We start from the raw sequence: 16,160 nt of genomic DNA, 5'->3' as shown, positions 1-16,160 counted from the left end.
ATCAGCTGTGACTTGAAAACCCTACGGGGTCACCATAAATCAGCTGTGACTTGATGGAACAAAAAAATGTCTTTATTGTATTTTTAAATAAATTTTACCTATACATTTTAAATTTCGGTTGTAATGTCTTGATGTTCGCTGCCCTGGGGACCCTATTTGGGGTGGGGGGAAAGCAGCATAGAGATTATTTGTCTGTTCAGAGAGAGGAGTTTCCGGGACAATAAAGCAGAAACTGCTTATTTATTTAGTATATTTCTAGGCCACCTTTCTCATCCAAAGGTCCTCAAGGTGATGCAAAACTAGTTAAAATGCAACAAATTCATGGTCAAACCAGTATAAAATGGTCAAACCAGTGCCGAAGGCCATGTAAGATGCGTCATCCTTTGAGGAGCATTGAGTGGTTGGGCATATTGTTGCAGTGTCCATTCCTAGGTCAAAGCCACGAGAGTCTTGGAAATAATCGGGAAACCAAGAGAACACAGGGCAATAATAACACTTTGTTCCCATGTCAGCCTGGATGCCAGTGTCTGCTTAAATAAGCCTAAGAGGAATCAGCTGTTGCTGATTCAGCACTCTCTGCTGGAGGGAGCTCATTGTTCTCATTGCTGTCAGCTGGCAGTGATCTTCGTAGTGCTTTTAATCTAGCACTCCTTCTATGCTCGAGTAGGAATGTTCTGCACCTTTGGCACCGCTTCTCCGGTCGCTGTGGAGGGCTGCTGTTGGACACAGGTGAGCCCCCTGCCCTGGGTGGTTGTAGGCACGGGGGACATTCATCCGTCCGTGCCTGCTCAGCATGCTGCTGTTCCTCTCTTCCACTGCCTGCTGCTTCAAGGTTCTCTTTGTCCGAGGAAGCCTCAGCAAGCTGCCCCATGACAGCCTCCTCTAGTGTCAGCCTGCCCAGGTTGTAAGAGGGATGCTCGGTGCCTTCCCATGCGAACCATAAAAGAGTATAGGCTGGCTGGGACCCATGGGAAAGCCTTTTTATGGCCCTCCCCATGGAATTCCCTCCCCCTGCAGGGGGAACTGGAACTGACCCTGTTGCCCCCCCCCCCCAGTAAACTGAAGATGCTTCTTATCTTCACACTCAATTTGGGGTGGGCCCCCAAGATTCCCTCCTGCATTGTATAGCACATCCCTGCGCATTGTGTAGTGCATCCAACCCTGCGCATCAGCCTGCTCATGTGCCTCTCTGCACTAAGTGACCAAGCCAGAGCGTCTTCCTAATTAATTGCACGCCTTCAATAAGTGCAATTTGCATTATAAATAAAGTAGTTTATTCATACGGCCAGAGTTGTGGGTTTTTTTTAAATTATGCAACCAGTTGCAAAAAAAAAAAAAGGATCTTTATTTCCAAATAAGTGTTTGTTTAAATGCAAGCAGTAAATATGCTTAGTCTTAATCTTTGGACACTTTCAATTTTTTTAATTAGCTAATAGACTCGGCTATTCTATCACTGCTAAAGCGTACAGAAAAATAATTGGATGAAACTACTGAGCTATATTCCTAATTACCACACTCGGGGAGGGGGAGATGGGGGAAGAGGGAGGCTGTGTCTCCTTTGACGAAAAAAATTGCCCATGGGCCGAACGATACTCTGACCTTTTCTGCAGCTTTGAAAAGCATTTTTGTGCAGAACTTAACATTTTCTCCAATTGTCTGGCAAGATCAAGGGTAAGAATTGCTTTTCTGAGCTCAACCAAGATCTGTCTAGGCCAAGAATATGTTTGATACAACAGCCTGCCAAATGGCTCTTCCCGCCTCCCCCCACCGAAGGTGGGTGGTCATCCACAGTGGTTTCTGCCCTTCCATTGGTGCCTTGGAGGTATACTGCTTCTGCACATGAAGGTTCCATTGGGTGAAGATGAGTCATTGTAGATAGAAATGTCCTCCAGGCATTTTCCCCAGGGAAATAATACTGTTTCATTTGCTTGATAATTTGGTAGGTGGGCCGTTAGTCAAACATGCCTTACATGCAGGAAGGTCCTGGGTTCAACTCATGGTGTCTCCTCTCCCTCCCCCCAAAAAGGATGGGGATTTCAAGGAAAAGGCATTTTTTAGAAGACCTTTCTCTACCTGTGGAGGCCTACTGACAGGGTAGAAACTCCGAGCTAGACAGGGCCACTTGTTTCACTTAAATGCCCGTTGTTGTTTTTTTACTGAGATTTTGAATTTGAATCCTAGAGTGCTTGAATTTGAATCCAGTCTGCTTCCAAACTCAGTGTCCCCGCTCCATGATCCCAACCTGGGCTGTGTGTTGGCAAGGGCGATATTTTGAAAACGCAGTGGGCACTCCTGCATGCAGAAGCCCCCAGGGGGTCTCTTTTGGCAGGATCTTGGGTGGCTGGCATAGAGAAAGATCTTTCTCCTCCTAACATTGGGGAGAACCTCTTCCAGTCAAAACCACAGTCAGATGGATTAAGTGCCATGCCCACTTTGCCCACTATAAAGCTGGAAATGGGTTGAAGCCAAGTTCTTGCAACCCTTGTCTGCGAGCTGTGAGTGTCATGTGAATTATTGTTTCAGAGGGTAGCTGTGTCGGTCTGCAGTAGAACAGCAAGGTTCAAGTCCAGTAGCACCCCAGAGACCAGCAAGATTTCTGGGGTGTGAGCTTTCGAGAGTCAGAGCTCTGACATGTGACAAAAAGAGCGTTGACTCTTGAGAGCTCATACCCTGAAAACTTTGTTGGGCTCCGTGGTGCTCCTGGCCTCGTATCTATGTGAATTATCGTTAGGGACAAGAGTTCCCCCTGTACCCTGGTCCAAGTGCTGGCAAAGTCCAGACTTCAGCAGTCATTGTGGTGACATGTACCTGGAGCAGAGGCAGGCCCTCTGGCACACCTTGGGTCTACATAGCGCGCAGCGGCACAGGATTGGCTCCCTTGGATCACCTAATTCTTTCCTCAGGTTAGTGTCCTGTCTTGTAGACCAAACAGTGAACCCACATCTGACACCACAGGGATCCACTCTGAGGTGCCATGGTGGCTGACATTTTATTGCTCAATCCATGGAAGGGTTGGGTTGTAAAATAGGGCCAAACTACGTGAGACTTTTAAAATGAGTAATCTTCCCTTTTGTCACAGAGCAGCTGTGGGGGGACATCATTTTTAAAGCCCGTGGAGGACTGATTCATCATCCTCTTCCTAGGCCATTGGGCCTAGGAAGAGGAGGGACTCCTGCCTTCCCTTCTGGGTCATTTTCTCAAGCCAAAACAGCCCCAGCAGGAAATTGTTAACATAATTTTGAAGCTTCGCATGCAACAGAGAACTCTCTGCCGGGGCTGGTTCAGCTAGGGAAAGTAGTGTGGAGGGAAAGGCTTTGAAAATGACATTTCCCCATAACTCTTGTGGAGCTGTGGGGAAAGCAAGTCAGGTTTAGGGAACCGAGGTCCAACTCGTTTAAAAGGTTTTTTGTGATTTGGCTATTAACACATATTTAATCTTTCCGATAATGACATGCATAAATCTATGCATTTGACAGTGGAGATTTTCATCTGTTTTGCATTATGACTCTTGCAGGGGATTTACAGCTGCATTCATGGTGTTCACACTGAGGAAAAAAAGAAATCTCCCGACTTCACTTTAACAAGCTCGCAGACGAATATGTTAAAACTCCTGCGAACAGCCAAGAATATGACTAACCTGGCCGACATGAACCCCTCCAGGCTCAATTCTCCCAAAAGAACACCTGATTTCATTCACAGAGGATCTTTAATTATGGACATGATGATGGATAAGGGGAATCTGATTTTCTCGGACAACAGGCCGTTCCCAGGGAAGGAGAATGTTTTCAGTGATAATATGAGTGAGCTGCAGACCTTTCCTGGCAACCGCCACAAAGACAACCTGAACAACTATGTTTTCCAAGGGCAGCACCCTCTCACACTAAATGAATCGAATCCCAACACTGTGGAAGTGGCCGTCGCAACCGAAGCCAAAGCGAATTCACGTCCGAGGCAACTGTGGAGGAAGTCAGTGGAATCCCTGCGGCAAGAATCCCTCCGCCAAGACTCTGTCCGGCAAGGCCCTCAACGGGAGAATGCTCCGGAGGAAAACCGACAGCATTCCTTGAAAAGTCAGAGGTACCTCCCCGAAGAGATCATCCGCTCGGATGTTTCGGACACCTCAAGCCGAGCCACTTGCCACGTGGAGCCTGAAAACAACAACAAGCACCACAAGTCCAAGGACAACGTGAAGAAAAGACCCGTCTCAAAATATCCAAAGGATTGTAGTGACGTTGAGTTGACATATCTGAAAAATAAACAATCTTTGCCCCGAGATAAAATTTACATTATAGATGCCGATAAGGAGCAAGGTTTTCATCTCGATACCCCTCAGTATATCGAGAATATCATCCTTCCAGAGACCATGGAGTTTTCTGAAGTGTATCAGGACCACAATGACAACTACAGGAATGCTGAGCCAAGTAATAGAACTCCTTTGCCAAATGAAGAAAGTCTTCCAAACAATGACCAATACAAGCTGTACTCCAAGCACTACAGCGTAAAAGACAAGAATGCTTCTTTTGGTGAGGCAAACGAGAGATACAGGCAGAATGCCACTCACTGCAGAAGTTGCCTTTCCAGCCTGCCCACTTACGCCGGGCACTATTCCAGCCGGTCGCCCTACAAGTGTGATGCCTGCGTGCGGATGGGGAACTTGTACGATATCGATGAGGACCAGATGCTGCAGGAAACGGCCAACTCCACTCAACGGGAAGACCCGTATCGCCACGACTGGGTCCAGAATAACAACACCCAGCCTCCCCAAAAAAGCAAGCTGAAAATGAGCCGGCAGCACTCGTATGACAACATCCTCGACAAGTGCAGGGAAATGGACCTCGGGAGGCCCGCTCGCAGCCTCAGCCTGAAAGAGAAGGAGAAGCTTCTTGAAGCCAACCCTTATGCAACCCTCTTTACGGCCCCCCAAAGCAAACTCTTGAGCAACAAGGCTCCGCTTTTCTCACGCACGCTGGACGATGGGAAGAGGGTCAAGTCCCTGTATTCCGACCGCTCGGCCGAGAACCCTTTTCTGCACTCTTATTGTGATGACCAGCATTTAGTTCTCGGGCGGAGCCCCACGGACTCTTATAAACAATCCTTAAAATCGAGATACGATAGTTACTCGAGGTCATCACTAAGGTCGACCACCTCGTACTGTTCCAGAGATGGCCGGGTCCACAATGACATGTACATTTCAGAGCATGGGTTGCCTTACGTTGCCAATAAGAATAGCGTGTACACAACTCCACGAGTTTTAAATTCCTGCAGCAATAGACGTGTGTATAAGAAGATGCCTAGCATTGAATCAGATGTTTAGCTTTTTCATTATCACCTTTATCTGTAGGGAAACATAGTTGCCAGCATCCTAGAGGGAAAGAGGGGCATCTTGAGCAGTGTAACGGGAATCAAAGGATTCCCAATGCCTTCCATATATCAAATTGGTACAGTGGTACTCACTAAGTGGCTTTTCAGATTGGCGACGTGGCACCTGCTCCCTGTTTCAGAAAAGTGGGCACGGTCCTTGTATGGGGGGCAGTGGTTGCAAGGTGGTTTTCACCTTGAAACAGCTGCTGGAGGAAGGGGTAAACTGTGAGCTTCCCAGAGCGTCATGTAAACATGGAAGTAAATTTGGTTCTTTTCGGTAATTGTGAATGTGGCTCTTCACAAGCTGCAGAGTGTGTACCACTATTATTATGTCTGTCAGTTGTACCAAAAAGGAAGGAAAGATAAGAAAGAAAAGTTCACCACGTTATGGGAATATCTGTACTACAAACATATATTGGATTTTGCTGTCATGGCTTTACTGCAAGCATCCTGGTAATTGTTGCTAGGAGAAGGCGTTAAGAGTTCCCTGTTTCTGAGCTGTCCCCCAGAACTGCAATTTTGAGGGTTGCCTAGAAAGGGGGTAATTCACAGTGGGTAGCCGTGTTCGTCTGTCTGCAGTAGTAGAAAAGGGCAAGAGTCCAGTAGCACCTTAAAGACTACCAGAAAATAGTTTTGCCTTTAAGGTGCTACTGGACTCTTGCCCTTTTCTACTACTAGAAAGGGGGTGTTACCATTATGCCAGTGTAAGTCTGTTGTGTAGATAAACCCTTAGGGACAGATTTGAGGCGTGGTGAAATCAACGGTTATTCTTTTGGGTGAACCCCGATTCATGTTGGCAACTATGTGAAATTTTTCTACGTGGAGGGTTATTTTATTTTGTTGGACTGATTCCTTCTAGCACTTTCATCCAGTGTATTTCTACCCTCCCCAAACGTTATTTTTAATAGAGAATAAGCAATATGGTATGCATGTAGTTTGACACGGAAACAAAACAAAAACGAGAAAAAACAAAAAAACAAGCTAAGAATGCATTTGCACACTAACAAAAGGTAAGACTTGTCAAAGAGATTAGAGAGTTACACTTTTAACAAAAAAAACTATATATCTATATCTGTATCTGTATGATTTAGTTTCATCTTTGTTTCTAAACACGGTCAAAAAAAAAGCAAAAAAAAAAATCCTCAGGGCCCATGAATGGAAACAATATTGTCCTCATCTGTGTTGTCTTATCAGAGATCAAGGCTGCGATCCCACCACAAACTCCTCCAGCACCAACCCCCCTGTTGAAATGAACGGAAGTTGCATTGAGCGTACTTTGCAGAATTGGTAACCGAGGTCCAAGGTCCTGGTGGCAGCTGCAAGCTGGTCACGTAGCCATCATCCTGTCCCTTTGCCCCACCTATAAGACATGCTAACCCTGATGAGCCCGAAGCAGGTCCTGTGGGCACCTTTACCCAGGACTAGACATGGAACGAACTGTCCTTCTTGTGAGCGGCAGTGGGAAAATACCACTCTGGTGCCCAAGCGAAAAAAAGCTCCAGCCTGGCTTGGCCAAACTTGAAATGACTTACGGACAGTTTATCAAAGTGTCTAAGGGTGTTGCGGCTTTTTTTGGTTGCCTGGCCACTTGGAGATGGTGCTGAGATCTAAGCACACACGCATCAGATCTTGAGACCAGCCGCTCAGGGGCCTGGATGGTTACTGCCTTTGTTGAGATGCCAGTGGGAACTAAAGCACTTTACAGGGGATGCCGGGATTAAAACCCCTGACCCCCTTTCTCCCCCCACCCCCACCAGCCAAGTCAGAGACATTGGCTGTTTCCTTTCCTCTTGAGATTGTTCCATGGATTTTGGACCACCCCTGTTCTTTTTAACAATTCCCAGAGCCAGTACCACTTTCACCACTCTCGTTCTGTGGTGGGGTCGCTTTCTTCGATGACCTTCTCTACTCCCATGTGGGAGAAATATAATAAGTGAAGCTTTACTGGGTCATGGAGATAAAGTGATAAGGGAAAAGCTTCCTGTACTAAATACGTTAGTTGAAGTCACAGAAGCACGACTGGGAGAATAAGGTGGGCAATCCTATTCTGAGGATGTGAAGAATCCCTCTGTGTTGTCGACAATAAATTTGGCAGGCCGCTACACCTAACTCTTCCCAGCCACTGCGTGGCACAATTCAGAAAGGCCTCTCCTCTGTAATGTGTCCTGTGGCTTTGGGTCAGGAGAAGAAGTTTCTGGTGGATCATGCCCCCTTCTGGTACAATCCACGAATGCCGTCAAAGATCACGGTGATGTACTAGCACAGACCTTGGAAGGAGACCACTTGATGGTGGAAACTTTCAAAATGCTTAAGAGTCTTGAAAAGGGTTTTGCTGACTACGGTGATGGATCCAGAGATTTTGAGAACAGTCGAGTTGGCATCTTTAAAAAAATGTTTACATGTGTGGGGGCACCCTCTGCACTCACACACATGTTGGGCTGCTGACGTGGGGACTTCCTACTCGTCCTGCTCCATCATGTGCCCTACGGAAGTTATAGCTGCTGCATGAAGTCCCTCTTTTCCCCCACATGGAAGTATGTTGTTGTTTTCCCCCCAATCATACCCGTGCTATCTTCTTAATGTCTAAATCCACCCAGGACGCCATTCTGGGCAAGAGCAGTTTGGTGACAAAGACCAACGCTGTAGAAAATCGAGGCCCATCTTACTCTACCCAGTAAGATTTTTGGCTTGTGTTGGTGTCCAAATGCTTTCATTTATATTTCATAGAATCTCATTGGAAACGGAATCCGTTTGTAGGAAACTCCGCAGTCCAACTTTGCATCTGGAAGATCTGCAAAGAAGAAAATAATATATTTAAGTATCGATCTATGGAGCTTACACCTGTAAAGCTGTAGACCTCATGATCTAACTTGAAACCTAAATGTATACACAAGTTTGTGTGTCTCCCTTGTTGGTGATGATAACTCAGGGCTGTATAGTATTCCTGTTTCTCTCCCCTTTCCCTCACATTGCGCCCCAAAAAAGATCCCACCGCTGCCACCAAAATAGCTGTCGCTCGTTGTTTACAACTCAATAGAGGTTCCGTGCAATTAACTGTACGTTGATGTTAACTACAGTTGTTAACCTGTGACACCGCCATGTATGTTGAACTGACTCCACCAGGAACGTGATTACCATCTTGAGTGCAAGTTTTCTGGAAAGTCTGGCACCTCTTTTTAGTGACGTGGTTTCTTCTAGAGTATCACGTATGTATGTTTGAACATGTTTGACTTCTCTAATCAAGCGCATCTAAATACTTAGTATATGCACATAATACAAGTAATTATGTTGTCACAGGACATGCTAAGAGGATGTGTGTTGTCTCAGAACATTCATGTCAAATAACCCTAAGCTAGGGACATGCTCCAGGCTTGGATTTTGGATTTTCTGGGTTATTTTACACACACACACACACAAATGCAAGCAAGCAAGCTTGTAAAATGCACTATGTAAAAAATTCACTTTTAAAGCAAGGAGAGTGGAGAAACAAACAACAAAATGAAAATGTTCTGCTGTTCAGGGTTGTGGGGAGGATAAGATTGAAACTGCACCCGATTGAATTCCTTCCTCTCCAAAAAAAACACCAAGTTCAAACTCTCCCGTTTAAAGTATGTGAAAGTATTTTGTTAGTTTTCTTTAAAAGTTAGCAAAGCTTCCATTTAAAAGAAAATAATAATGGAAATGGCATGTATACTCACAAGTCCCACTGAGTTCTACACAGTTTAAGTGATTTATCTATAGACCACCCAGAGAAATCATAGAATAGAATCATAGAATCATAGAGTTGGGACCACCAGGGCCATCAAGTCCAACTCCAACCCCCTGCACAATGCAGGACATTCACAACTACCTCCCCCCCCCACACACACCCCTAGTGACCAGAAGATGGCCAAGATGCCCTCCCTCTCATCATCTGCCTAAGGTCACAGAATCAGCGTTGCTGACAGATGGCCATCTAAACTCTTCTTAAAAACCTCCAGGGAAGGAGAGCTTACCAGCTCCTGAGGAAGCCTGCTCCACTCAGGAACCACTATAACTGTTAGAAAATTCTTCCTAGTGTCTAGACGGAGGAAACTCTTTTGATTTAATTTCAACCCGTTGGTTCTGGTCCTTGAGCAACAGAAAACAACTCGGCACCCTCCTCTCTATGACAGCCCTTCAAGTACTTGAACATGGTTATCATATCCCCTCTCAGTCTTCTCTTCAGGCTAAACATACACAGCTCCTTCAACCTTTCCTCATAGGACTTGGTCTCCAGACCCCTCACCATCTTTGTTGCCCTTCTCTGGACACGTTCCAGCTTGTCTACATCTTTCTTAAATTGTGGTGCCCAAAACTGAACACAGTAGTTGAGGTCTAACCAGAGCGGAGTAAAGCGATACCATCACTTTGCGTGATCTGGACACTATACTTCTGTTGATGCAGCCCAAGACTGCATTTGCCTTTTTAGTTACAGCATCGCACTGCTGACTTATGTTCAGTGTTTGGTCTACTAAGACCCCAAGATCCTTTTCACATACACTTCTGCTCAAACAAGCCTCCCCCATCCTATAATTATACATTTGATTTTTCCTACCTAAATGCAGAACTTTACATTTGTCTTTGTTGAAGTGCATTTTATTAGTTTTAGCCCATTTTTCCAGCCTGTCAAGATCATCCTGCATCTTGGCTCTGTCTTCTACCATATTTGCTACCCCTCCCAATTTAGTATCATCTGCAAATTTAATAAGCATCCCCTCTATTCCTTCATCCAAATCATTTATAAAGATGTTGAACAACACAGGGCCCAGAACAGATCCCTGAGGAACTCCACTAGTCACTTCTCTCCAAGTGGACGAGGAACCATTAACTAGCACTCTTTGGGTACGATCTGTCAACCAGTTGCTGATCCATCTAACAATAATAGGATCTTACCCACATGTTCCCAATTTGTCAACTAGAATACTATGTGGAACCTTATCAAAAGCCTTACTGAAATCTAGATAAACTATGTCTACAGCATTCCCCTGATCCAGCAAGGTAGTAACTGTCTCAAAAAAGGAGATTAGTCTGACATGACTTATTCTTGAGAAACCCATGCTGGCTCTTAGTGATCAGATCCATCCTTTCTAAATGCTCAAGGACGGACTGTTTGATGATTTGTTCGAACACTTTTCCTGGTGTAGAAGTCAAGCTGATCGGTCGGTAGTTACCTGGATCCTCCTTTTTCCCCTTCTTGAAGATGGGGACAACATTTGCCCGCCTCCAATCTTCTGGCACCTTACCTGTTTGCCAAGACTTTTCAAAAATAATGGACAGAGGTTCCGAAATTACATCTGCAAGTTCTTTGAGTACCCTTGGGTGCAATTCATCTGGCCCAGAGGACTTTGTTTCATTTAAAGAAACCAGGTGTTTGTGCACTACCCCAATGCCAATTCTAGGCTGCAAATCCCTTCCCTCATCACATGTGCTGTTTATGCCATGTTGAGCACCACTTCCCTCACGAGAAAAAACTGAGGAAAAGTAGGAATTGAGGAGTTCTGCCCTCTCTTCATCTCCTGTTACAATTTCACTTTCCGGTCCACGCAATGGGCTTATCTTGTCGTTCTTACTCTTACTCTGTACATAGGTAAAGAACCCTTTTTTGTTGCTTTTAGCATCTCTCGCTAGCCTAAGTTCATACTGAGCTTTAGCTTTCCTAACACTCTCCCTACAAGCACTAGTTATTTGCTTATATTCCTCTTTGGTTATAAGGCCCTCCTTCCACTTCCTAAATTAGTCTTTTTTATTTCTCAACTCTTTAAAAAGCTGTTTATGGAGCCACCCTGGCCTCTTTAGGCTGCTCTAATGTACTCTTCAGATGGGGGTGGGGAAATGTTAAATTTCTTTTACCTACCAAATACTCACCAGGGATTTACTCTGTTGGCTGTGAGTACCAACAGAGTAATCCCAATGAAATCTGGACTACCCCCACAAAAGCCCTTAAAGCATCGCCACCACTAGACTACTCCTGCCCCTCCCCCCCGGCAGTACTTGGGCAAGTATCCCATCCCCCCTTGTGAAATGCAGTATACATTTGAAAATGAAATTTGTATAACACTTGGGGGCAAAACCCCCAGCTTTTGCAGGACAGAATCAGAAATCTTGAGTATCGCCTAATGCTACTCCTTATATCGTGGCCCATGCATTTAAGCTGACTCGGGATCCATTGATTCCCAGAGGGATTATTACATGCCATATGTATCATTGCTGTGGCACAGTGCGGCCGAGGAGCTGTTTAGTATACATAAGACCCCAGGTTCAACCCTCTGGCATCTTTAAGGCTGGGAATGGTCTTCATGAGAGTAGGAACTGGCCTACATGGCCTGGCTTGGTACAGTTGATGAGCTGCGCTTTAACGCACACTGAATAACGCTGAATAATGCACTTTGCGGCTGGATTTTACAGTGGAAATGGCAAAATACACTTGTAAACAATCATTAAAGTGCATTGAAAGTGGATTGAAAGTGCATTATTCAGCATGTGTGAAAGCGCCCAAGGTCTCTTGGAACTTTGGCTGAAGGACGTAGTGCAAGAAGTCTACAAAGGCTTCCAGACTCTGGTCTGAGTTGTGCAGTCGGCCTCTGAGCTTTTTTGTATGTGGTCCTGTTTGTGCCTTGAGATCTCCTGGGTGATTACTTAGGACACCCTTCAGCAGGAGTTTCTGAGTCACTCCCGTTGAAACGAATGGGTGGGTGTATGCTTGCGCAGGATTGGTCCTCGGCGCATTGTACTGAGAGAAGCTGGACAGGGCAAGCAAAATGTTGCTCCTCACAAACCCATGAATTGTGCAAAAGATGGTGGTTGAAGGGCATTGTTCTTATCCATGCCTGTACCACAAAAGGTAGGAATTCGACGGGGGATGTGTTATGTTGGTGATTCCTGTGGGTCTTATTTGTAATATGGTTAGCAACCTCCAGGTGGGGGGCCTGGTTACACTGACTACAGAGATTCTTGGAGAAAATGGCAGTTTAGGAGGGCAGGTGCTATGGTAGACCACAAAGTCCAGGAGAAACAAGTCTAGATATTAGGAAGAATTTTCTAACAGGGCGGTTCCTCAGTGGAACAGGCTTCCTTAGGAGGTGGTGAGCTCTCCTTCCCTGGAGGTTTTTAAGCAGAGGCTAGATGGCCACCTGTCAGCAATGCTGATTCTATGACCACAGGCAGATCATGAGAGGGAGGGCAATTTAAACCCATTATTGCGAGTCCTATCTTCTCTAAAGAGAGGAATAGCTCCCTGCCCTCCTCTAAGTGACAGCCCTTCAAATACTTGAAGAGAGCAATCCTCAACGTCCTCCAGACTAAACATGCCCAAGTCCCTCAGCCTTTCCTCGTAGGGCTCGGTCTCCTCGTCGCTCTCCTCCGCACCCGCTCTGTTCTGTTTCTCCTCTCCTCCTTTTTATGTTTCATTGTGCCTCACTGATTTCTATTACGGAGTCAGTTTATTGTCTCAGAAAATACTGTTTTAACGTGTTGGCTACCTTGCTAAGATCCGCTGGAAATATTCCATGTACATGAGGGGGGAAATCATTGCAGGAGAGTATCCATTACGGTACACAGAATAGGTTTAACTAGATGCCACCTGTTCGAAATCAAGCAACTCATTCCTTTGAGTCTCTGCTCTTTGGGTACAGTTTGCTGCTGCACCCTTGAGAAAGTCATCCTCCATGCATGCAGTGTGGTCCTAGAACTCCAGACTGTTAGCAAAGCAATGCGATAGCTTGAAAGTGGGGAAATGCACTGGTGAAGAAGCCGATGGGTAAATAAGGAACACGTGAAGCTGCCTTATAGTGAATTAGACCCTTGGTCCATCAAAGTCAGTATTGTCTACTCAGACCCGCAGCGGCTCTCCAGGATCTCAGGCAGGGTCTTTCATATCACCGACTTGCCTAGTCCCTTTAACTGGAGATGCCGGGGATTGAACCTGGGACCTTGTGCATGCCAAGTAGAGGCTCTACCACTGAGCCACAACACCCAACACATGAACACGTGAAGCTGCCTTATACTGAATCAGATTTGTGGACCATGGCAAAGTCCAAGTATTAAAATTCTCCTTCAAAAGGAGAAAGGGGGCAGCTGTCCCTTGGTTTCTCAGTCATGCAACAGAACTCTTTCACGCGTGCAGTGGCAAACCCAGGTTCGTCCCAGCAGGAGAGCTCAGAAGAAGGTATGGGGTAGCGCATTCCCCTTCACACCTAATACGGGGTACATTTGTATGCCCGGGGTCCAGCTAGAAATCAGTCTTCACAAGTGTGATTGCCAAAATGCAGAAACAGTAGGAAAATATCCAAATGCGAAGTATACCGGATCGGGCCTTTTTTGCCATGTATGAAAGGCTATTTGTGGAGAGCGGGTACAAACTTGCTTAGTTCGGACCAATCAAGTTTACCTGCCTTGGTCGTGAACTCTCTGGTGGCTGTATAAATCCAAGCCACATATCAACATCATGGGATGCTCATGTCTACAGCTTGCCCGCAAAGGCTTCTAAAGACTTCTGAGCAAGCTGAGCTTAATGGCGTGCTAGGAGATTCACAACTGACCCTTCCCTGTGTACTCTGCCCTCCCCAGTTTGGATTGGGACCACAGCCTGAGGAGAGCTGACACTTTCTCCCCCGTGCCATTTCCCCAAAGACTCGTGCCTGCATGCAGTTCAGATGCCTTGTGGTTTTGACCATTTACTCTTCTATGCCTTTTTTGTGTCCGGAGCGTGCACCGGAGGAGGTGCGGCTGCTGCTCAGCTTGGGGGTACGGATCCTTCTTTTGTTGTGGTTGGTTTTACCATTTCGTACAGCGCCTTCTCCGCCTGTGCACCTGGGAAATCTGCATTCCCCGCCTTTGCCCGCTGCACTTTGGTGTTCCCAAAATGACTATATTCTTACCACGCACAAAAATGCAAAAAGAGGTTCTTGATAAACTAGCAGATAAAACATCAACATTTGACAATTCTACCACTAGTGGTAAACCTACAGCTATGAAAATTCGACCACGTGGTGGTAAACCTACAGTGACAATTCATACATGCAAGTGTACACTTCAACATGCATGTGTGAATCAGCGGTCAGAAAATAAAATGCAAGCGTTTTTCGTCACACAAACTCAACAACCATTCTAAACCTCACACACACATGCACACACTCCAGTAATCACAAATGCACAGGATGTCTGTACTCCCGCGCCAACTCCTTCACAAATCTTCCATGGTTCGCTGGGTATGATCTCCTAACACCGTGCAACACGACAAATTTGTGATCCAGGAATTTTGGGGGTGGGGGGGTTGTTTCTCTGTTCTGTATTCTGTCTAACAGCAGTTTACCCCTCCAGCATATTTAAATCCAATGCATGTCTAAGTGCTAATATCGTATAAATAATATTTTCAGACATATCTACAGAAGAAGAAGAAAAAACCCTCACAAATGTTTGCTTCAAACTTTTGATGATAGAAGAAAAAAATATATAATTGCTATGGTTGTCTTCAAATTGTATTGTATTTTCATTTTTGTTAAAATGCATAGACGGGAAAAAGAGAGAGAGAGAAAAGATGTTCAGAGAGTGGGGGGGACTTGTATGTTTGCGTGTATTGAAATGTATATACCTGTGGGAGAAAAAAAAACATGCCAAGTACAAGATGTACAAATTGTAAATACATGAAAATTTCATTTTTCTAATAAAGATAATTTCTGCCAATTGATATGAAAATGGGTAGGGGGGGAAGCAACTGTGGTCCTTTTGCTTGTCTGTTAATGCAATGAGTTTTGGACTGTCCTGTCCTGCAGATCTTGGGAGCGTTTGTAGCTTATTAACAACCTTGGCTTACCTTTCCAAAAGTTTTAATTTTTTTTTAAATTTAATTTTCAATTTATACCCGCTCTATATCTTGACCAAGGCCGGGCTCAGAGCAGCTGAAAACGAGTAAAACAATCTCAAACACATACTATATAAAATCCAATACAACACAGCAAAAATAAAATTTAATACAATTTAACTATAAACCCACCTAAAACCAATTGGCGCCTATTAAAGCGCAGTGCATGGTGGGGGGGAGGCAATCAGGACCCAGCATTAAATTTAATAATGGAACAAAACAAAAAGAGAAAAGGGGGGGGGAGTCCCATGGTTTACCTCCCATCATCTACAGTCAGGGTGTCAGGTCGTGGGCGTCGGGAAAGACATGTTTTATTTTTTATTTTAATAGAAATTTTTTAACTGTTATTGTAATCCGCCTTGATCTACATGGAAAGGCAGGATATCAGTGTTTTAATACATGAACACATGAAGCTGCCTTATACTGAATCAGACCCTTGATCCATCAAAGTCAGTATTGTCTACTCAGACCGGCAGCGGCTCTCCAGCGTCTCAGACGGAGGTCCTTCACATCACCTGCCTGCCTGGTTCCTTTAACTGGCGATGCTGGGGATTGAACCTGGGACCTTCTGCATGCCAAGCAGGTGCTCTACCACTGAGCCACAGCCCCTCCCCTCTCTGCTTGAGATCCTGGAGATGAACCAAGAGAAGGACTCAGGGTCAAGTGACAAAGGACTTTTTAAAATTAATTGGGTCCAGGTTCCAGACTCGACTCGCTTTCCCCGCAGCTTGTGGGGTAGATTATTTTAAAAGTCTGTGGGGTCTGGTTCTTCTCGGGACTGTGGCCAAAGGGGAGGATGGACTCTTGCGTTCCCTTTGTGCCTTTTTCCCGAGTTGAAACAGCCCTGAGGGGCGGGGGGATTGTTTGCCACACTTTGGAGGTTTACATGCAGGGTTCCCCAGACCCAACTCATTAAAGC

The 16,160-nt window shown here is 45.4% G+C and overlaps 1 protein-coding gene across 1 annotated transcript in view; it reads left to right on the top strand.

Annotated features, from left to right (window-relative positions):
* GRIN2A (glutamate ionotropic receptor NMDA type subunit 2A) overlaps nucleotides 1-5,397 on the top strand; it is a 238,110-nt gene extending 232,713 nt beyond the window's left edge. The window contains exon 12 of the mRNA XM_056866242.1: nucleotides 3,515-5,397. Coding sequence (XP_056722220.1) covers nucleotides 3,515-5,314 — 1,800 coding nt within the window. The 3' untranslated portion in view covers nucleotides 5,315-5,397. The remainder of the gene's footprint in view (nucleotides 1-3,514) is intronic.
* Nucleotides 5,398-16,160: the final 10,763 nt, after the last annotated feature.

Source organism: Euleptes europaea, chromosome 21 (genome assembly GCF_029931775.1).
Source record: "Euleptes europaea isolate rEulEur1 chromosome 21, rEulEur1.hap1, whole genome shotgun sequence".
Lineage (NCBI taxonomy): Eukaryota > Metazoa > Chordata > Lepidosauria > Squamata > Sphaerodactylidae > Euleptes > Euleptes europaea.
Note: the sequence above shows the minus strand (reverse complement) of the source record. Positions and strands in the feature narration are given on the sequence as shown.